This window comes from Penicillium brevicompactum, assembly GCF_028827555.1.
Source record: "Penicillium brevicompactum strain IBT 35665 chromosome Unknown utg000005l_segment0_segment0, whole genome shotgun sequence".
Classification (NCBI taxonomy): Eukaryota; Fungi; Ascomycota; class Eurotiomycetes; order Eurotiales; family Aspergillaceae; genus Penicillium; species Penicillium brevicompactum.
In genome coordinates, this window is record NW_026623208.1 from 1,398,167 (window position 1) to 1,420,169 (window position 22,003).

At 49.7% G+C, this 22,003-nt stretch overlaps 8 protein-coding genes across 8 annotated transcripts; 2 read left to right on the forward strand and 6 right to left on the reverse strand.

Annotated features, from left to right (window-relative positions):
* Nucleotides 1-272: 272 nt before the first annotated feature.
* N7506_006343 (uncharacterized protein) lies at nt 273-785 on the reverse strand (the record flags this gene model as incomplete). The annotated part of the gene is made up of 1 exon (XM_056955636.1): nt 273-785. One exon carries the CDS (start codon nt 783-785, stop codon nt 273-275), a length of 513 nt encoding a protein of 170 aa, XP_056809970.1.
* Nucleotides 786-1,525: 740 nt separating this feature from the next.
* cch1 (calcium channel protein CCH1) lies at nt 1,526-8,014 on the reverse strand (the record flags this gene model as incomplete). The annotated part of the gene is made up of 4 exons (XM_056955637.1): nt 1,526-2,756; nt 2,834-3,287; nt 3,346-6,373; nt 6,431-8,014. 4 exons carry the CDS (start codon nt 8,012-8,014, stop codon nt 1,526-1,528), a joined length of 6,297 nt encoding a protein of 2,098 aa, XP_056809971.1.
* Nucleotides 8,015-8,518: 504 nt separating this feature from the next.
* On the reverse strand, nt 8,519-9,841 carry N7506_006345 (uncharacterized protein; the record flags this gene model as incomplete). The annotated part of the gene is made up of 3 exons (XM_056955638.1): nt 8,519-9,065; nt 9,133-9,686; nt 9,791-9,841. 3 exons carry the CDS (start codon nt 9,839-9,841, stop codon nt 8,519-8,521), a joined length of 1,152 nt encoding a protein of 383 aa, XP_056809972.1.
* A 353-nt stretch (nt 9,842-10,194) lies between these two features.
* On the forward strand, nt 10,195-11,284 carry N7506_006346 (60S ribosomal protein eL6). The gene is made up of 3 exons (XM_056955639.1): nt 10,195-10,367; nt 10,660-10,995; nt 11,062-11,284. The coding sequence occupies exons 1-3, from the start codon at nt 10,263-10,265 to the stop codon at nt 11,212-11,214; spliced, it is 594 nt and encodes a 197-aa protein (XP_056809973.1). The 5' UTR covers nt 10,195-10,262; the 3' UTR covers nt 11,215-11,284.
* A 1,294-nt stretch (nt 11,285-12,578) lies between these two features.
* On the reverse strand, nt 12,579-13,601 carry N7506_006347 (sterol desaturase family protein; the record flags this gene model as incomplete). Its single annotated transcript, XM_056955640.1, has 1 exon — nt 12,579-13,601. The coding sequence occupies one exon, from the start codon at nt 13,599-13,601 to the stop codon at nt 12,579-12,581; it is 1,023 nt and encodes a 340-aa protein (XP_056809974.1).
* A 528-nt stretch (nt 13,602-14,129) lies between these two features.
* Nucleotides 14,130-15,241, reverse strand: ksrA (3-dehydrosphinganine reductase; the record flags this gene model as incomplete). Its single annotated transcript, XM_056955641.1, has 3 exons — nt 14,130-14,963; nt 15,015-15,146; nt 15,197-15,241. The coding sequence occupies 3 exons, from the start codon at nt 15,239-15,241 to the stop codon at nt 14,130-14,132; spliced, it is 1,011 nt and encodes a 336-aa protein (XP_056809975.1).
* Nucleotides 15,242-15,667: 426 nt separating this feature from the next.
* On the forward strand, nt 15,668-17,614 carry N7506_006349 (something about silencing 10 family protein; the record flags this gene model as incomplete). The annotated part of the gene is made up of 2 exons (XM_056955642.1): nt 15,668-15,848; nt 15,903-17,614. The coding sequence occupies 2 exons, from the start codon at nt 15,668-15,670 to the stop codon at nt 17,612-17,614; spliced, it is 1,893 nt and encodes a 630-aa protein (XP_056809976.1).
* Nucleotides 17,615-18,272: 658 nt separating this feature from the next.
* On the reverse strand, nt 18,273-21,875 carry N7506_006350 (MutS family protein MSH5; the record flags this gene model as incomplete). Its single annotated transcript, XM_056955643.1, has 14 exons — nt 18,273-18,362; nt 18,416-18,918; nt 18,971-19,082; nt 19,141-19,222; nt 19,286-19,320; nt 19,367-19,535; nt 19,585-19,674; nt 19,803-19,821; nt 19,882-20,236; nt 20,283-20,342; nt 20,395-20,472; nt 20,538-21,310; nt 21,371-21,463; nt 21,518-21,875. 14 exons carry the CDS (start codon nt 21,873-21,875, stop codon nt 18,273-18,275), a joined length of 2,817 nt encoding a protein of 938 aa, XP_056809977.1.
* Between the last annotated feature and the right edge of the window lie 128 nt (nt 21,876-22,003).

Consider the following 22,003-nt stretch of genomic DNA (forward strand, 5'->3'; position numbering starts at 1 on the left):
TCCTCAAAGCGAGTGTTTTTTTAAAAAAAAAAAAAAAAAAAAAAAAAAAAAGGACAGTTTATACAGCAAGGACTTGATATAACATAACATAAAATACAGTCTTGGTGATATATTTCCAACTCCAAAACGACTATACAGTCTCCCCGTTCAGCCACATTCTTCCGAAAGCAGAAAAACTCTCGGCATGCCGAACCCGGCCAATTCAAAATTAAAAAGGAAATAGTGTATCGCAACCCAAGAAAAGAAAATCCAACTTCGGAACAATAAGATGTCTAAGCACGACCCTCCATGACTTCAAAAATGCCGCCCATCACAGAGGGCTGCATCTCCCCGCGCCCCTGCTCCACCGGCCGTGGCTCCATGAGCCCCAGCCCCTGTCGCTCAATCGGGTTCCCATCGCATCGTGACCGCTCTTCCGTCAGAACCATGTCGACTTTCGACGGACGCGAGCGCAGGACCATCATAGAGGAACGGCCGCGCAGGACGGCGCAGGGAAGTACGCCTACGGCGTGTGTGGAGGAATTGTGGCCATGAGGGATGTCGGAGGCGGGGCGTGGCCGTGTGGCATTGGTTTTTATGCTTGTGTTGCTTTCGCGGTCTTGATCCCTTGTGGTGTGGGGCTTGGGGTGGAACGAGAAGTTGAAGAAGTTATGGTGGGAGCTTGAGCGGTGGAGCGAGGTTGGGCTTGAGGGAGCTGAGGTTGAGTAATCTGAGACGGCGCTTGGTGATTTGGAGCGCGAGCGGAAAGTTGAGCCCAGAGAAAGGAAAGGTGGGATGTTGTGCATATTGCCGTTTTGGGTGTAGATCTGGGAGGGTCTCGGTTTGGAGGCGTGCAATGTGGTGAATTGAATTGCAAAGTCTGGAAATTCAAGAATCTGGGTTGGATGCTCAATTTAATTCTGAAGAGTTAGACAAAGGACTGGGGAAGGTGGTTTATTAATACTCAGAGGATTTCAAGGTTGACTGCAAGGACTATGCTGCAGGGAGAGTTGAGACACGGATGCGGATAGGCTTTTTGTCGCAAACGGGCACAACGAACAATGCTGGATTCTGGACCTTCGCGGATGAGATATCTATGCCATCCTATCCAATCAAAGTCAATTTATCTTCATAGAATGGCTTATCTTATGCATCACAGGCAGTTCTCACGATGTCCGATCACCGCTGAAGATGCCTCGTATTTCCTAATCCGGCATCAATAATAACTAGTTCGACCCACTTGACTCAAGTTGCGACATATTATTGTATCGTTCCATCTTTAACGTTAAAATGATCTCAGACGTTCAATTATTTGCTTCTTCATCTCTATAGAAACAATCGTCGTTGGCCTGCGCCACTGCTATGCAAAATGTTCTAAAATCATGGTGATATACATGCAATGCTTCCCATCCAAGGGCAACGCAAAGAATTTGGGGGAAAAATTGAAGGAAAAGAAAGAAAGGAACACCTTTCCGCATATCTATCCTCATGGTGGATGACTTCGTGAAAACATCAACATTGCCATACATCATGGACATCCCCGGGCCTATTCGGTGGTTCTGTCACCCGGTCGTCGATGCGTAAAACTGCGCCGAATACTCTCGCCCCAGGCGGAGTTATCTAGCGACTGCATGACGTCTTGGGCGTTCATTCCACTGTTCGTACGAGAGCGATTAGGGGTCAAAGATATCTCATGGCTCTCGCTCGTATCGAAGGAAGTACGATCCCCATACATCTCTCGTGGAGTGCGCGAGGGGCTGATACTGGACCATTCTCTGGTAGGTGTACTGGATCCAGACCCGGGCCCGCTCAGGTTGGTGTCAATGCGGGGAAGAGTCCCCAGGCGCCCGCTTGGGCTAGACTCTGCTCGTCGGTGTTGGGAGACCGGCGAAAGCATGGGAGGGAAGCCTGAGTCGAATTCGGGCTGTGTTTGCGGTGTCATGGCACCAGAAGCCGGTTGGTCGCCGTCCACGGGCTCGTCACCTTCATCGACAAAGATCTCTGGTACAGTGAATGTCGGAATGACGCTCAATCGACCATTCTTCTTGCGTTCGATCTGGCGGCGGAATTGGCGAGACCAGTAAAGAGTATCAAAGAAACCAACGACAGTGTTGCGACGGACAGCCTCTTCCACGCGCTGCAACCGTGCGCGACGACGGAGGAATTCTTCGAGACGCAGGCTCTTGCTATCGCTGATCACATTGTGATGCGCGAGAATCATCAAGCACTGGTGGAAGGAAATGCCGCGATCGGGGTCAGCTGACACCAGGATTTCTTCGTAGAATGTATTCAATCGTGCGCGTCGTTCTCGAATGGCTTGTACCGGGATCTTCGATATGATACGAGAAAGTTCGTCAAGATCCACGCCAGACGAGATGCGGGCGTTTGGTTGGACCGATTGCCGTGGTTCATGCAGCGAGATCATCGAGTTCCTTGCCAACGAGGCCATGGAGTTCCTCTGGGGTTCAACTCGACACTTGTCAAGGATTCTTCCGACCATGAATTCGCCCTCGTAGATCCGTACTGCAAACACGCCTGAGAGCTCGCCAAGTAACCGGGGAAATTGCTCCTTGGATATGAAGCCTGTCCCATCTGGATCATATGTGGCCCACGCTTGTTTGAACCGACGGATCTCATCACGACTGATTGCGTAGAGTCCGCTGCTCCGTTGATAGACATAAGAGAAACTTTCAAAGATCAGTGAAACAAACAATGAGACGAAAATATACATGCTGATCAGGTTCCATGCAATAAAGAGGCATCGGGCCCACGGCGCACTTCCGCAATCAGAGTTGAGGAAGTTAGGATCGTACGTGCACATGGGGGAGCCATGGTGGCAAAATCCTCCATGTACTCGTTCCAACCTTCTCCACAACTGGCTCGGAACAGAAGGATAAGCGCCTTGGGCACATCGCGGAAGTTCTGGTTGTGATCTTCATTATCGCCGAACTTGGTAAGGCCAAATGCTTGGTTCATCGCAATGCCGAATACCAAGAATAGGACAAACCAGGTTGCTAGAAGGTTGCCGATCACGGACAAACTGGCAGCGGCTGTCTTGAAAAGTTGGTCAAGCTGGTTGTTTCGCGGGATCAGTAGCAAAGCAACAGACACAAGGAAAAGCTTGTTAAGCTCTACCACGACGTGCGTGTGGTATGAGAGATCCAGAATGCAGGTGACGGTAGCGCCAGGAACAGCGAGGAGAGAGTAAAGATCCCACGAGCTTCGGCTGAAACGATGCCACCCAAGTCCGATTAGCCGAATCAGGATGTTCGCCATGTAGACAATCATGAATGCGAAGAATATTATAGCTGGTCGGTGGGTTAGTCTCAGTCTCTTAGCAAAAGCAATGCAGCAGGTGAAACTTACCTCGCGTAGCATCCCACCAAACAGGTTCAGGATAATATTCCACAACAAGTAGGAGTAGATGGATGCAAAGAACAGTTGTCACAAACCATGCCCAGCGACCATGCTTCTTGACGGAAATTCGATAGCACCATAGCCGCAATTTCTTGCTCTTGTCGTCAAAAGATCGTTTTGAGGGCGAGATCTGCCGGAGGAGTTTCCGCAGCTCCAACCAAGAACGCTGCTCAGCTGTCAAGAAAGCGACTCCGGTTTGTTCTGTATAATTGCGCATGAACACAGACACGAACAGGGTCAAGACAAAGACTGCACCAAGCAAGTTGAAAACAACGAAGAATAAGCCGTTCTCCGGTGCGATCATATCTTGCGGCTGCATCATCTTGCCGGTGATGCCCATGACATGTTCCTGCACGTCAATCCAGCCTTCCTGGGAGACAATTTGGAACAGAATGAAGAGGGAGTCGCCGAAATTATCAAAGTCGTAATAAGAATTTGAAGCTACCCGTGGAGCAAGAACATCCCAGTTGTATGGCGAGCTTGTAAACTCATTGACGCAATTAGTCAGGTTTCCAGAGAAGTCACCGTCATTGCAGCTGACCAGTTGCCCATTGAAGAGATTGACACCGTAAATTGCAAACGGAATGAGGAAACTCATAGAAACTGCCGCAGCAGCCACGACTTTCCATCCGCCAACAATGATGACAGAGTGGAAGGTGTCCTTGGCGCTGTCGCTGACGTTCAATAACCGGAGCGCTCTCAGTGCTTTGAAGGCACCTATGGCTCTGGAAACATTCCAGTCTTCCTTGAGAGAGCCACCGACGCTGACCCACAAAGTGATCAACACTATTCCGTCTATGAAACCCCAAGAGCTCCGGAAAAACGCGTTGGGTGTCCAGAAAAATCCATCAGCGATCACTTTGATCGTCGCTTCAACCGTGAACACAACGGCAAATCCAAGATCTGTATAGACGAACCAATTGCGGTCACTGCTGAAGTTTCGCAGTTGATATAATGGCGTTGTGATACAAGCAAGAAGAACCATGGCGACAATTGCCGCGTAGATGAAAGCAGAAAAGGTGTACCACACTGGCTTGTACGGATCACCGCCCTCCACTCGCTGATGGCCACGACCTGGACCGACAATTTTTTGACAGAGCTTCCGAACAGGATGCTGTGGCTGGAAGAGGAATAATGACTTGTTGTAATTGGGATGCTTGATCAAGTAGTCCCGCTGATCTCGCTTTCTCTGCTCTGCTGCAGTGACGACTTCTCTTGCCATGGTCCGTGGATCCAGCTCTTCATAAGCTCGCGAAAACTTCAGCTTCGAGTAGAAAGGATTTGGCTCTCGGCGCATGATTAGTGTGCTGGCTTTTGTCCATAACATTGAAATCCAACCTGGCTGAACTGTATCCTGTGCGGCGCCTTCAGGCAGAACTGTGCTTGCTCTTCGTGGGACCTTGGGTCTATCTTCTTCTTGGGAATTCTCTTCGTCGTCAAGGAACTCTTTGACCACAGCATCCTTCAGCAACAGCTCGATCGCGGCGGGGCCGTGGTCAAGGGGATCTTTGTACCGGGCTGAGTCTCGGCCCAAGCGGAGAATCTTCGAAAGCGCGAGATTTCCTTGAGGAGCCCCATGGACCTGCTTTTGCTCCAAAAAGGCACGAACCTGATGCATTCGCTTTTCGTCTTCTGAAACATCGAAACTCTCCTGAATGACAGCAATGAACATGTTCAAAATGATGAAATTGGCCACTATAAACCAAAGAATGATGAAGGCCGCGGAAATCCAGGCCGTGTTGTAGTTAGTGGTGTATGAGGTTGCATTATAGAGGATCGTTGTCCAATTTTCACTCGAGAGAATCTGGTACATCCCCAAGAAAGAATTGTAGATGTTTGAGAACTGAATCATGATCGTAGATCCAGTGGGATCTTCCTCTGGAATCTGGCTTCGGAAAAGTTGTGTTGCAAAGATTGCAGACAAGAACGTCATCAAGAAGAGGAAAAAGATCAGGTTGAGAAGACCGCCAGTGTTGCGGAAGACAACCACGATCAGCTTTCTGGTAACAGAAAATGCCAACACTACTCGATAAACTCGGAGGATCTGGAAGAGAGTCAGGACCGTGTATGGACGACCTGAGTTCCTGATAGGCGGCAACTGAATCACGCAAGTGATGATCACGAGGAAAAGATCTACCAGATTTCGTTGTTTTCGATGAAAGACTCGCCAATCTGAGGCAAATCGCAGGATAATTTCGACAAGAAAAACCAGGGTCATGACAAGCTCCGTGGTATCGATGAACTTCGCCCGGGACTCGGACATGGTAGAGCTTCTCAGTGCTTGCACTATGAGGTCAAAAATGATAAGACAGACCCAGATCCAGTTTGTCCGATCATAGATGCGCTTGAGCTGACTGGGGCCGCGGGCCATTGTCTCATCCTCGTCAACCAGATCAAGTTGCTGAACAGCAAACGCACTGCGCTTGCTTTCTTCTCGGATAACTTGGAACGAATGGGTGATAACGGCGACGAGTAGGTTGACCAGCCACAGACTTAGAATGACAAACCCACAGGCAAAAAACAAAGCCGCTGCGAGGTAGTCACTGTCAGTGGTATAGTAGAGCAGGTCGGTAAAGGTGTTGGAGCTCATGATCACAAAAACCAACTCCAGGGAATGTACGATGTTGTCGAAGCTCATAGTTCCATTGTAGGGGTTAGAGCCTTCCTTGCAAACAGAACCTTGGGGACAAATATATCCCTTCGGGCTGAATCCCGAGTCGATTCCATCGGGGTCAAGCCACGGTCTCTTTTCTCCAGTGGTGCCATCCAGGTACCCTCCACAAAACTGCAAAGTGTCCCATGCGTTATTCAGGGTGTAGTTGTTCTGACCTTCAGGGTCAATCCACTCGCAGGTTCTCTTGAAACTAGATTTGAAGCTTTGTATCCCAATGATGGCGAAGAGAAGCCAAAAGAACCCAATTAGAAAGGCGACATGAACCAGCAGTGGTGCTGCTCGCTTTAGACTTCGGAGGATCACCTAGAAGAGTAAGTCAATTTCCCAAAATTTCAAGATTTGGCAATCGAAAGGTCTCACCGATGTGCCGTTTGTCATGGCCAGAAGACGTAATATACGAAGGCAGCTCAGCATTCGAAATATGTACAATTGATGCTCCTTCTCAGCACCAGAAAGAGTAAGTACAAAGGATACCCAATAGGCGACCACTGCGACAAAGTCTAGGCGGTTGAATGAGTGTCGAAGAAAAGCTCGGTGAGCAAGCCTAACACGACGCTTGTGCAGCGGGTCATCATACACCTCAGGATCCAGCCCGTTCATTCCAGTAAAGGTACGTAGAATCGAGGCTTGTGGCTCGGGCTGGAGCATCGATGATTTCTTGGTCGTCATCTGTCGATGCGGCGTAATCAGGTTCCTGCCCTTTTCCGCGATGGCTTTCCTGATACCGAGGGTGCGATTAAGTGTGCTGTACTCGACGGGGTTGAATATAAGACCGGACACCAAGATTTTGGAGCCGATCTCGAGAGTGTAGATGAAGAAAATGACAAGGAAAACATAATCAAGGTTGTTATCTCCCCATTTCAGCGTCTTTGCGTAGCTCGGAAGTGCATCTTCCACCGTCAACAAGATTGTTTGTATGACAATGACAACCAAAATAAAGGGCTCCATGTATGAATTCACTAGAATATCACACAGCCATAGTCGAAGAGGATGGTTCGGCCCGAACAGCCCCAGCGATCTGCCTCTGAATGGATTGTTCCGGTCTTTCCACATCTTGCTTGCGCGCTTCTCTCGAGCTGTCTCGGCCTGTTGGTTGGTAATTTCTGCGTAGTCCACCATCGCAGGCAGGACCGGTGGTCCATCCATTCGTGCATTTTTGTTGAGTTCCTCTCTTTCAATCGTCTGTTGTACAACTTCGGGCTCGTTACTGAGGTTGACCACACGCTGTGACATGGATTTGACCATAGAGCTAGCGCGCTGCAGAGCCCCGCCCGAGCCTGACGGAGACAAAGAACGCGACCGATCCCGCATACTGCTGCCACGCCGGCTACTCAGTCCCTCTTCAAGGTGTGGAAGATCGTCGCCCAGTCGCGACCCGCTGAAATGTGAAGAGTGGCCGCCAGCAGTGTCCGTACTCCGCCTCTCCGGTGCGCCGCTCATCGGTTGGAGATATCGAGGATCCGTCAGCCCAACCCTATCTTCGTCTGCGGGGGCGTTGTACCCGCCGTGCGGGTCGTGAGGATCGTACACGTCTAGAGGTATCACATCGAGGTCGGATGCAGCGTCATTGAACCCATGAGACACCGAGGGGTCTTCGATCGACGCCCTCGATTGCGGTCCATCGAAGCTGAGGCCAACTGATGACATCGCTTGCGCGAAACCCCCCAGGTCGTCGATCGGCGAAGTGACATCGGTGAAGCCCGTTGGCGCGTGTTGGTATGGATTCCTGCTCGGTCCAGCCGAATCGATCGGAGAGTCCTCTGCGACACTTTGGTAGTTCCTCCCTGACATCCTCCTGGCTAGCGATGGCCGCGAGAAGAGACTACTCCCCGCGCGACCTCTGCCACGCTCGTGGGATTCCCCTGATTTGGAGAGATCCTGCAGAGGGATCTGGTTGGGCGGAGCGTTTTCATCATTTTCCGGGCTCTGGCTATCTGGCGCCATCGTCATTAGATATTATTGAATCGCAGACATCGCAGGCTTGACGGGAAGATCGGACACGGTCGCAACACGCGTGTTGACAACGAAGGATATATGCAAAGAAATGAACAATTGAAAAGAAAAGTCCCTCTCTGGGGGTGGGTTGTGTTACTGGGAGGAGCCAAGAGCGTCCCGATCGCAACTTCGCTGCACTAAAAACAGATCCGGCATGTGTCCTGAGGAATGTCTCTCTATTGACCGACTAACCGCAGACTACATCCGGAGTGACTACGGTATACTTCGAGTACTGTATTTCTTTGTCGGTGAGAATCATTTATATTGATTCAGTTTATTCATTTCTATCCTCTGTCACTCTCACTGAGATCTCCTACGATGTTCCACATTTAGTATTCAGCTTTAAAGCTGACCACAAGGCTGACGAATCTCCCAAACGGTGTTGCCTGAGTGGAGTGCCCTAAAATTACTAAAAAATGTTGCACCCAAAAATAGCGTCAATTTCCATAAGATTTAGTTAGTATCCATCTGGGAATCGTTATCCTTAACATGTTGCCGAACGCCATCCAGGAACGCATCTACCGCATCGCCACCACCAAGGGGGACTCCACCTCTCCGCATAAATCCTCCATTAGCTACCGGAATCTGCAAGGCTTCACTAATGCTGGGGAGCCCGCCATCCCGGAGAGCCACTGTAAGACTAGCCAAGCTCTGCATGAACTGAGGGGAACGAAGGACTTTTCGGAGAATATCCTTTTTTTGTGATAGGTCGAGGGATAGGAGAGCAGCTTGGGCAAGTTCCGGGTCTGTGTCAGCTTCCGCGGCCTCCGCATTGCCCTGGGCCAGCAGTAGCAGCGCGGGCGGTAAAAAGCTCAGAAGGTGATCGGCTGTGGTGGTATCCGCAGTATCAATGAATTGCAATGTTGTCGCAGGGGTAAGTAGGTCTTGGAGTGTCGTAGATGGTCGTTCAGGATCTTGAGATTGGCTCTGGCGTTGGCCGCCGCCCAGGGACTTCAGGAAGTCCTGGACAACTGACGCTGGGTCTTCGCCTGAGGTTGCTCTGTAAACAGCGATGGCCCAATTAGCTTTCATAACACCCTTCAAGACTCCCAGAGATATGTACCTACGCTCTTCCACCATCGGCACCACCCTCTCGAGATTCCTGTCCTTCCTCGCGGACATCACCGCCCGTGGCATCAGGTCCAGCACCGCCGCTACCGGTGCTATGGTGACGGGCCGCATCATGGTCGGTGCCTTCCACGTCTTCCATGGTCTCATCGTCATCACCACCACCATATGGGGGAGGAAGGGAGCGGGCCTCTACTGGGATGTCGACTTCCTCGCCCTGCAACACGGTATCCACTATCTCTCCAAGCTTTAAATCGCGAGGACTGAACCAGCTAAGATCGCCATCCTCATGTTGGGTGTGGGCTTGCATCCAGAAAAGGTATCGTTGAGAGCTAGATGAGAATTTCAAGACGAAGACACGACCATTCGTGGCGTTTTTTCCAGCCGGCTTGTAAGGTGTGAAGCTTCCGTCTGAAGGGATCATCACTAGATCAAGCTCGGGCTCGTCGAATGGAGCGCTGCGTGGGCGCCAACAAAAGTGGACGAGCTCATCTTCGACGTAGAGGTAGACATAGCCGGGGGTTGGCTTCGGCTTCACAGCGCCAGTGGAGGTCTGAATCAACGACGATTAGCTGCCTTACTACTGGAACAGCGCAATGGGGGATAATATCGATCGTCGGTCTGTCTTAATGGGTTCGGAAAGTAACGATCACTTACATCGAGGTCACAGATACCCGCCTTGAAGGTGAGTAAAGCTTCTGCCGGCATGTTGCGAATTTGACTCTGAAGATTTGTTCAACAATTGGATAGTGGTATAGACACAATTATTCCACTCCGGTGTAATGGGAGGAAACCGTGGGGATGATGTGGGAGATGGACTATGCAGAAACAGAGAGAAGCTGCGAGCGGTATACGTCAGTTGTTTGGGTCGAGCCATTCTGCACAGATGGTCCTAAGGGTGACCGTAGACTCGGGCCTGGAAAACAAGGCGTAAAAGAGTGATGAGTCATCTGTTTTGACCGCCTTCCGAAAGTTGACCCGCCTGCTCGGCTAAACACGTGATAGGGCTTTGTACGCACAACCCTGGACGAATTCCCGCACTGGGGATCCGACTCCGCTAGCAGACCAAGTCCTCACCCAAATCTCCAACAACCACCCGACAACCATTTATCCTTCGCCAAAAGCCATCATGTCGGACGGCCAGACGAAGCAGTTCGGGAAGAGCCAGAGGGTCGTGCCCGCCGACAAGGCCCAGAAGTGGTACCCCGTGGATGACCAGTCGCAGCCCAAGAAAGTCAGTACACCTTGAACAAATCGAACGGACAAGAGGAGGACATACGACTGGCACGCATCTGCCCGGATGATTGCGACGATTGCACCGATATCTGAATCATGAGCCTGTTGTGAATTACGACCACCAGACCCTGGTGTCAAACGAACGACACATTGATCACAACGTTATCGTGTGCGAATCGCACATCATCCGGGGAGGATCTGGCCATGGCTATGGAACATCTTGGACAATCATCGATATGAATCATTGGGAATTGCGAACATTCGAGACTGACTGTTTTGTGCGTTTACAGGTCCGCAAGACTCTGCGTCCCGCCAAGGTCCGCGAGACCCTCGTTCCCGGCACCATCCTGATCCTCCTCGCTGGCCGTTTCCGCGGCAAGCGTGTCATCCTCCTCAAGAACCTCGACCAGGGTGTTCTCCTTGTTACCGGTCCCTTCAAGATCAACGGTGTCCCTCTCCGTCGCGTGAACTCCCGCTACGTTATCGCCACCTCCAAGCGTGTCGACATCTCCGGTGTTGACGCCAAGGCTGTTGAGAAGACCGCCGCTCCCGGATACTTCACCAAGGACAAGAAGGCCGAGCAGAAGACCGAGGAGGCTTTCTTCAAGCAGGGCGAGAAGGCCGAGGTACGTTCCATTCGCAAATGGTTCCTGATATCTTGATTTGTGTGCTAACCATGTTTCGTTCTACAGAAGAAGGTTGTTGCCAGCGCTCGCGCCAGCGACCAGAAGGCCATCGACCAGTCCATCCTTGCCGCTATCAAGAAGGAGGACTTCCTCGGCTCCTACCTCGCCACCACTTTCAGCCTCCGCAACGGCGACAAGCCCCACGAGATGAAGTGGTAAATGTGTGGTAGCCGCGGGTTCGGTAGATAGTTGGGGAGGACCATATCCAACGAGGGGCGGCTCGATTGCAAATCGGCATCCTTTCGCGACATTCGGGGGGCCGGTTTCATGAACCATGTCATGTAATTCCTACGGGATCCGTCAAAACACGTTTTTCACTTTTTTATGATCTGATTTGCGGTTGATTCGGTCATCCGGTTGTTGTTCTCGTGCTTCAAGAAACCAGTTCCCTTTGCGCAAGGCCGATCTTGCATGAAGCTGCGCTATGAAGAAAGACTTCAAGCAAAAAAAAAAAAGATTAAAAAATCTCCTCGTTCCAGCAGGCGGGCTGGATTCTCTTTTATGTTCAGTATGACTCCCCTTTTCCAGGTTCAAACGGCAATCCAAAATTGGGCAATTACTTTGATTCATCTGTAAATCCGTAAGAAATCAGAGATAAGGCTAGATGCTGGATCTGTCTTAGACCAAGTGGGTATCTGCATTGTGTGGAACTGATTATCTGTAAAATGTAGATCTCAAGAACTACTCGTGTGAGAACGACATCTATGAATCTTGAAATGTGATATATACATACCGGTGCGCTGTCATACTCCCCGAGTCTGCCGGACTCGAGGTTCGAAGAAATGCTTGACTGGTCATGGATAGATCTGTTGCGTCTACCAAAGTGCGCAGTAAGCACAACCTTGGAATGGTAGCACACGAGCATACACCTTACATGGTACAATATGGTGCTTTAATTGAATCTGATATCCATTGATCTCTTCCCAATGTGGTCTAGTGGCATTCAATTTCGCACAATCCGAGTACATCATGGACTCGGCATCCCAGGATTGCCCATAGCCCTTTAAGGGTATTCGGGTGTACACACACACACACACACAGGGCGATTAACCTACGAAACTGAAGTTCAGGAATTTACTTGTCGCTCACTAGATTGTGTCTGGCAATTTTAGAAAAACAAAGTGAATAAGCATTTTAAGATAGTAAAAAACCGGTATACTCTTGATGAGATATTAACAAATTCCTGCCAACATACTTCTGAAATCGAAGTATGCGATTCTTTCTCTCTTCTAACAAATTCGCAGGCTACCTGGGCAAACTCCATAAACAAAGATCCTTCAAGCTGGGGCGAGTTCCGGGGTCAAAGTTTGAAAATCTCAAGGCATGGTGCATAGACACTATGATATGTATGTAACCAACGCTTCCGTAGAACCAGGTAAAAATTAAAAAAATCGCTTTTGACTTGGATTCGGACTCCAAATTGGACTTGAGATCGGACTTGAACCCGGACTTGGAATCGGGCTCAGAGTCGGGCTCGGATTCCATGGATAAGGTGTCCACAGACCAAACCTATCCGTAAGTAGTCAGCGCCGCCGGCCTGCTGGGCCCTGGGCTGATGTGGTCTTTGCTGGCCGGGGAGTTGTAGGTTTCTTCTTGGGTGACGCCGCATAAGTGGTTCGAGAACGCCTCTCGCGCTCGCGCTCCTCTGCATCATCTTGCTCATCATCAATGAGTTCGGCATCACCAATGGCGGTCTTGAAAATCCAGTCCATGATTCCCCAAGGACCAAAGTTGCCCTCACCGTATGTCAGGACGTGCATGTCCATGCGACGTGCCATGCCAATCAAGAAGAAGTTGGTCGGCATGATAGTGTATCCAGAGTAGGCAAACGTCTCTTCAATAGAGACGATCACCAGATAGATGAGATATGTGAGCATGTGGAAGCGGAAGAGCACAGCCGGCAGGTAAGTTGGGATGAAGTTCGACAGCAGATAAGTGACTGGGTGATCATAATGTCCAGACAGAGGGAACGGGGCGTGAAGTGCATGGTACCAGAAGTGGTGCCATCTCTTGAGTGGAGACTCGTTCGCATGGAGAGCAAAACGATGAATGATGTATGTAAGGGCCTCTCGGCCAAGCATTCCTAGCAACAGATCCCGAACCATCTCATATGGCATCGGAAGCTTGAGGCTGACTTTCAGCGCGCTTCGCATCTTGAAAGCTCGCACACACGTGGTCTCGATTGCCCACTGTAGCGCGATGGCCAAGGTGAGGTTCAGAAGTGACCATCCAGCCACCTTGATTTCGCGCAATCGAATATTGCGTCGACGTTTGCCGCCAGGCAAGCCAGTCGAGCCATGCGCCTTGATAACCACTGCGGCTGAAGGTGTGAGAATGTCGAAAAGGAACATGACAGCGGATGGTAAGGCATAGAATAGAACTCTTATAGCGATTGTTCCAAAAATCTCAACTCTTAGCGGAGTATGCGACAAAACCAGCGTAGACCAGGTCATGTAAAAGAACAAGAAGTTCAAAGTCGTGCTATACGATGATAGCACCGGGATCAAGAAAACCGAGAGCATCGGTACGCAGAATAAAGCGTCCATTTTGGTTGTGATTGTTGGCAATGTTTGGATTGAATGTTATTTGGTGAAGATTGAGCTGAATATATTGTGCCGAGGCGTTGTGGTGATAGACAGTTTAGGTGGGGAGCAACGTTGGTTATGTACCACAAATCGAGTCTGTCAAAGAGGATGCATAGTCAAAGCCATGAAAGTAAAAATAGCGCCGAGTGAAAAAGCAAAGCCATCGAGGACAATGCAAAATTGCAAAGAAATCAAGGAGGCAAAGAAAAGTCTTTGAAGAGAAGAAAGAAAACGGTGCATGGAAATTGGGGTGGCAGGATAACGATAAGCCTATCAACTGTCGCCTACGTCACCTACCCTACATTGCGGAGTATTCGAACAATGCCAGACCACATCCGAACAGATGCTTTTCTTTATTTAAGAATATTGGCGCGAAAAAAATTATCCAAAGAGTGATTAGGTCGTCGTAGGGAAACAATCATCGGACGCAAAGGGTATGTTGATACAAAGGGCCGAGCCACGTCAAGAGAAGCAGAATGCACCCAATCTTTATGATCGTGGGGAACTTTCCGGTATACCGTTCTTCTTTCCCCAAGTGAATGCCTTGCTTCGAAGATCCGGGATGACCTGGAGGAAGACCAGGTTGCTGAGCCAGCTAAGCAGGGTATCGCCGACAATGCTGTTTCTGGGGCTGGGTCCAAGAGAAGTGCCTTTCATGAATGCACCAATGAGGTTGGTCGTGATGAGATACTCCCCACGCTCCAAAGCATTGATCGAAATCTCTGCGACCTGCGCAGGGGTCTGGGGCTTGTCGGCTTCCTCCAGTTTCTTGGTCAATTCAGGCTTAATTTTGTTCTCGTTTTCAAAGCCAGGGCTGGAGATTCCCATGGGGAAGATAGTGTGGATCTTGACATCCGCAGCCGGTGCGTTATTGCGGTGTCGCTGAGAGAAAGCGCCATTGTACATCTCGATTTCTTGGCTCAGAGAGTCGGATAGCGAACGGATGGCTGCCTTAGCAGACGAGTATGGCGAATAACCAGCGACAGGAACGAATGCAAGAGTGGAGCAGGTAAAAATAAGGTGTCTCCGAGGAAATTTCATCTGTCCACTTGGCTGAACAGGGGCGAGCCAGTTGCGGAGTGTGGCATGGGCTGTATTGGCTGCAGTCCAATAGATGGTGTCCATCTGCTGCTTGTGCTCTTGGATGGGCACATCAATAAAAAATCCCGGGCGGGAGAAACCTGCACAGCACCAAACGATATCGGGCGCAGCCCCAGAGTTCCAAGTAGTGGCCTCTGCGATGATTCGCTCACATTCAAGGGGATCTGTAAGGTCGGCGCTGATGTAATGGAATCTCTGCTTGACAATGTTTGCCGCATTGGCCTGATGATATGTGAGTACGCTGATCAAACTGGGATATGCCAGTTACCTTACCTTCAATTCCTCAACTGTAGCCTCGAGTTTGGAGACTGTGCGTGCAACTACTATCACGTTTGCGCCTTTCGCGGCGAGTTGAACTGCAACAGCTTTGCCCATGCCATCAGAGCCGCCGGTGATGACCACTGTCTGGAAAGAATAGTAAGTATAAGCTGATTGTATTGCAATGTATAACATACCTTCCCCTCGACAATGAATTCATTTCGAGACCCGAAACCAAACATCTTAGCAATTGAGTAAGCGATAATAGTGCAAACGAGTGCGTAGACCCCCAATACAGGGTATGAGTTGTTATGTAGAGGGTCCAAAAAGAGTGACTGAGGAATATGCGCGCGGGCAAGCAACTCGCGAAAATCCATGATGCAGCTGACCTCGGATGTGGCAGCTACGTTTGTCTCGAAATGGAAGGCACACGATTGTAAATAACCTGTGACAAGTTAATACTGTGGACCGTTCTGGTTTCAGGGATTCAAGGTATACCATCGTAACTTTACCGGTATTAACAATACCATATGTGCAAACAGAACAAACTGCATATTTTGAGACTAGTGGATCCTAGGCGGTCAAGGCTCAAAAAATAATTTTATCACAGGCAGTTTAACTCCGATCTGAGTGATTTGCTTTACTGTCGCCGATTTTACCTCACAGCAATGGGTAGCAAAAAGAGAAAGGCCGGCCGTCCGGCGCAGCAGAAATCAGCACCGGAGCCCTCCAAGTTCGACATCGAAGAGCGATTTGACGACTCCGAAGACGAATTCCAGACCGGCCGCGATCAGGTTCTACTTGATGAGCGCCCAGAGGCAAAGAGACGGCGCAGAGTCGCCGAGGAAGGTTTGCAAATTCACAATCGATCGCTAGAAACCAGTATCTGACTAGCTGTTACAGAGGAATTAATTCAACCTTCCGATGAAGAAATTCTTGGCTACGAATCCGTCGACGAAGATGATGATCTCGAAGATGAAGAGGAACAGGATGACGACGACGACATGGGCCAGGGAAAGAAGGGTGACGACTCTGAAGAAGAAGATGAGGGCATTGCCGCTTGGGGTTCATCCAAAACGGATCTCTACAATGCGGATCAGATCGAAACCGAAGCCGATGCGTTGGAGGAAGAGCAGGAGGCCAAGCGACTGCAAATTAAGCAGCTCGAGGCCATGGAAGAAGCCGATTATGGATTTGATGAGTCTGAATGGGCGGACGCTGGCAAGGATTCTGGCGACGAAGATGCCGGCGTCGTAACTGAAGTGCTTCCGCAAGTGGAGATCACAGACGATATGAGCACCGATGAGAAGTTGAAGATTTTGAAATCAAGATACCCCGAGTTCGAACCATTGTCGAAGGATTTCGTTGAGCTTCAGAGCACATACAAGGAACTTGAACAGGCTGCCTCAAATGCTTCCCCAGAAGACGATTCCGCAGATGAGCCACAACCATCCCCGGTGCCTGTGGTCAAGTTCCGCGCTCTATCCGCATACCTTGGTGTTATCAGCATGTACTTTATGCTTCTCTCTTCTCCCTCTCCCGACGCAACCAGCGAGCATGTCCCGATGACGCCCGCTGAGCTCCGACAACACCCAGTCATGGGATCCCTGGTGAAATTCCGGAAACTTTGGAACACCGTTAAAGACCTCCAAGAGGAAGTCTCGGATGAGGAGTCTGATGAGGATTCTATCATTGAAGACGCCCCGATTCAGCCAACCAAGGCTCTGAAGCAGCCCAAGACTGAGACCAAGTCGAAGCCAAGGAAATTGACCAAGGCCGAAGCCAAGGCCGCGGCAGCACAAGCTCAAGCCGAAGAGCTTCGCGCCGAACGTATCCGTCAAACCGAAGCCGGTCTCGCCGACCTGGACACCCTGGCTACCGAACCTACTCGCAAGCGCAAGACCCAGAAGACCAAGGAGACCCCCAAGGATGACGACTCCGACTTTGGTGACGAAGATGCTCTCACAGCCCACGAAGCCGAAGAGAAGGCCAAGCAGAAGCGTTCCCTTCGCTTCTACACCTCCCAAATCGCACAGAAGTCCAACAAGCGCAATGCAGCAGGCAAGGATGCAGGCGGTGATGCGGATCTTCCGTACCGCGAGCGTCTCCGCGATCGCCAGGCCCGTCTTAACGCCGAGGCCGAGAAGCGCGGTAAGAAGGAGCTTCAGCCTGACCAGCAGCTGGGCGGTGACAGTGACGATGAGGATCACCGCGTTGCCAAGGAACTCCGCCGCGGCGAGGGAGCCAAGGACGACGACGACGAGTACTACGACATGGTCTCATCCCGGTCCAAGAAGCGCAAGGATGACAAACAGGCCCGTGCAGATGCATACGCTGAGGCTGAGCGTCTGGGTGGACAGGTCTATGAGCAAGAGGAAGTCGGCGCCGACGGCAAGCGCGCCATCACATACCAGATCCAGAAGAACAAGGGTCTTCACGCGAAGCGTAGCAAGGACTCGCGCAATCCACGTGTCAAAAAGAGAAAGAAGTACGAGGAGAAGAAGAAGAAGCTCGGCAGTACGAAGCAGCTCTACAAGGGTGGTGAAGGCCGTGGTGGATACGGTGGTGAGCTTACGGGTATCAAAAAGAACCTGGTCAAGAGTACCAAGCTGTGAATATCTGTTTGACCATCAACTCATGTTTTCATGGCGTTCACTGCGGGCAGTTTCAGGCATTCGTGTATATAACCCCGATTTTCATGTTTTGGTTAGCCCAAAGTTTCAAAAAGGACCTCTTTATTTCAACTTCTTTCTTTTGCCATGGCATACTTTTGAAAGCCCTTTGAAGACTAATTTGGTCTGGCCTCACAACAACAAACTCATGTTCTGCTCATGTTCCCATGTTTCTCGCAGTACCCACTGACAATTTCCCGGCTGGCCCAGGGGATCTGAGTTTCATCTTGTTGATTTTCGATCTTCTGGTCTTCTGATTCGGTAAACCTTGGAAGGTCAGAGCCGTTGCGTCGAAGGTTAAACCTTCGTTACCAAAAGCCGGACGAGCTAAGACCTCGGGGTCTCAATCTCAAATCCACTCTGACACCAATATTGAAGAAACACACTATAACACTGGGGCTGAATGAGGTTGACTTATCATATTCAAATTTCCATATGATGCGAGGCAAGTTAATTGATGTTGGGCAGCAATTCGATGCTGGTAATAGTTTAGACCGACATCGAAGGCTCGGCAAATTGAGGACAGGACATTTGGTAAACAATGGTCACAAAGGGAAATAAAACTAGCCTTCCACTGCGCTCCGTTCCATTCTCCAGCTCATTAAAACAAGCCCTCGAAAACTGCCTTGGCAGTAGCATCTGAAGCAGTGTGGGTGAAATCAATCTCTAGGAAGTTTCTCGCAAGCAAGTCCTATTACGGCCAGTTAGTTTTGTTGTGAGCCTGGAGATGTTGTTGACAATTACCGCTTCTTCGAGGTCTTCCATTTCCCCAGGCAATAGGGCAGCGCATGCCGCAACGATGTTTTCGCCTCGTGCTAGGAGAGATGTGATCTCGTTGGCACGGGAAACGACGACTGGATCAATACCATTGATTGCCGCGCAGCTATACCACGTAAGCAACTTGAAATGAGGCCGGTGAGAAAGACCCGATGGGAGTGAAGACGTACATGGTGCCAAAGCTCTTGTTGCTGCGCCCAGGGCGAAAGCTATGTAATTCTCGATCAGCATCAAATCAAGTGTGTGGTGTGTAGTGTGTAGCACATACTTGTAGAGGTAGGTGACCTGGTCCTCGCTCTCTCCGGGTTCTTCAGAGACTTGGACCTCCATATGGCCAAGCTGAAGCTGCGGCCGACGCTCGAGGAAGTTGTTCTCGAAGATCTCGTGGAAATGGGTTGCTGCAATTACTTTGGCAGGATCCTTGCGGCTGAGCAAATACTCAAATGTTCCGCAGGCGAGCCCAATTCCATCTTTACCAGTCAGATTTTGGAAAAAAGATGAATTCAAAGTAAAGGGACAAACCGCTTTCATTGGTTCCTTTGCCAAATTCATCGATGAGAACCAAGCTGCGGCTCGTGACTTGTCTCAGGCAAAGTGACACTTGTTGCAGGTCGTTCATGAAAGTGCTTTGGATCTAAGAAATGTGTCAGATGATCAACTCGAACGTTTGATGATCGGCTTCTTCTTGTCACCTTGGAGACACTCTCTTGTGTGTTGAGCTTGGTCAAAATCTTGTCTGTGATTCCTAACTCCGCACTGTCCGCAGGAACGAAGCTGTTGATAGCATTAGCATACGCACACTGCTGCAGTTCTCGGTGACGACTTCAAGTCACGTACCTTCCAATCTGTGCCAGGTAGACAATCAGTGCCACCTATCCCGAATGAGATAATGTTTTTCAATGACGAGATACTGCTCACCTGCTTGATGTAGGCGCTTTTTCCAGAGTAGTTGGGGCCTGTCAGGATCAGCATGCTAGGATCGCAATTCGCAGGAGAAGTAATTTCGTCATAATTGAGTGTAGTGTCACTTGTGAGATAGGTGTCGTTTGGCACATAAGACGCAACTGTCAATTCTTGAAGGATGTGCCTGATGGCCGTCAGCAAAATAAACGTAACTCGACTTTGTGACTTCGTACCGGCCACCTTTGATTTTGATCACATTTTGATCAACCATTCTTGGTCTAACCAGCTTGTAAAAACTTGCTGCTTGAGTGAGGGCCAAGAGACTAATCGGAGTATGTTAGTAAATGCCGGTCTTCGACCTGATGTAACTTGCCTATCAATCTCTCCACAAATATCCGAGGCCTCAACAAGCACATCCTCGTAGCGCTGGATCTTCTTGGCCAAGTCGTACACAATGTCAATTTCTTTCTCTGTTCAGAAAACATGTCAATGCATGTTGCTAACAGACACCAGATATAAAAAAGCCTTACCACAGATAAGACCGTAAATGTCACCGAGTTTCTCGTCCATCTCTCTCATGTGAAAGTCTTTGAAATAGGCTCTGTTCTCTGTGAGAAACATCATCTCCCATTCATTGTGGGAGCCAGCATATGTCGCAGCGCCATGATCATTGAGCGGAATGGCAATATTGAACCCGAGCTGGGGGAAGTATATCACATTGATGTCGACATTCAGGTCTTCGGGAATAGTCGCGGCAATGTCGAGAGCGACTTGTTTGAGAAGAATATTCAAGCCATCATATCTATCTTTGATCCGGTCAAGCTCTCGATCGATTCCCTGTTTGACGACGGTTCTCCCTTGCTCCTCGGAATTGTCAATATCAACCTGCCCTTGTCAGATCGGTTACTAGGGGAGAATGGAAGATTCTCACAATTTCTTGGATCATACGGCCAACCCGGTATAGTTGGGCTGCTTGAAGTACTCTTAGTGCCTAATCATTATCAGTAAACGTTCGTTTTTGACACTGCGGATGTGGTTTCGACCTTTGTGCGAAGAGCTAGGGGATGCGCCCCCGAGACTTCTTGCAGTGCATCTTGGATATCAATAGCATAGAATGCAAACTGCTCATCCGATTAGTATATTGCCTCCAACTGATCTTTGTCATATGTAGAAACAAAATACATACAGCAAGGAGGCTAGCCCAAACTGTAGTTTTGAATCCTGTGATCTTAGCGCTGCCAGTACTGATTCCCTTCCGCAGATTGACCATCACAGGTCTCAGATTTTTGATGTGTTTCAAGGCCTTAGTTATCTTCTCCATTGCTGAAAGGTTGTCTGGTCTTGAAAACACCCCTATGAACTCATGTCGCCCACGAATAGTGACGAGATCGACACTCGGGCGAAAGAAGCTTTGCTTGAGCCTGGCCCTGCCTTGAGGAGTGTATGCAAAGTGTTGGAATAGACCGTACACCGAAAGTCCTTCTTTTCCCGCTGCGGACTTTTTTCCTGGGCCTTGGTTGAACATGTTTGGGTGTGACTCTGACTGAATGATCTGAAGAGAATTGAATGTGTTGCTATTGATCCACATTGTGTCTTGCAGATTAAACATTTGCAACGCCCGAATTCGATACTCGCTCGGCTCTTCCAGAGCGCTTGGTGCCACAGTCCTTCTTCTTTGCAAGTAGGTGAGTATAGCACCAACGCAGCCGATAGTCACGGGGTTTTCCATGTCAACGGAGCTGGAAATGTGCAAAAGTCTTCCCTCTCGGAGAGTAAATCCCATTTCTTGAGAATTCACTTCTTCGGGTTCGGCAAGGCCATCTTGGGGCACGAAGAAACGGAGGCGGTTTTCATGGGTAGACGAGATGTCCAGTGCAATAATCTTGCTTTCTGCATTTGAGTAGCTAAATTCCGATGCTGGGCGGGTGTCAATCTGGTAAGGGAGATATGCAGACGACACTACATGTTGTCGAAAGCGGTTAGCAAGAACTCGATAAAAAAATCTAAGGTGATCATTACCGTCTTCTTGGGCAAGATTTTGATTTTGATTCTGGGAATCAAGGTCAACACGAGGGGGCACCAACACCACTGTGGGCTTTATCTGGAGAAGTACTGGAGAGGATCTATCAGTGCTTCGAACACGCCCTCGATATTGGCATCACTGACATGCATCCACAGTCTCCATTCCTCCAAAGCGGGTATCACTGAGCAGGTACATTTTCTCTTCTTCGGCTGAGTAATAGGCACATCCCACAGTTTCATGATCCTTGGTGTCAATAGCTGCGATGACATGATCGTCGAAGCCGTCAGTAGCTCTCGCGGACCTTTCAGTCTGGACCCTGGTTTCTGTCGTAAAAGGAGTCCGCAATTGACTTGCTAACTGGGCTCTTGGGGTTTGAGGAAGCCCACTCGAAATGCTTGATGCTCGACTCGACGATGCCCTGGGCCCCAGTCGTCGTCCCGAAGTTCGAGGGGTGATTGGAGACCGAGAAGCTAGCGTTCGTCTTCTTTTGGATGAGGACATCTTGATAGATGTGTCATTGCCGAGATAGAGACTTGAAATATTATGGGATGATGAAGGAATGCAAGAGGGTGGGGGTAGCCTCGACGGTTACTTGGGTGCCGGTACGGTCTACAATGATATAAGCAACA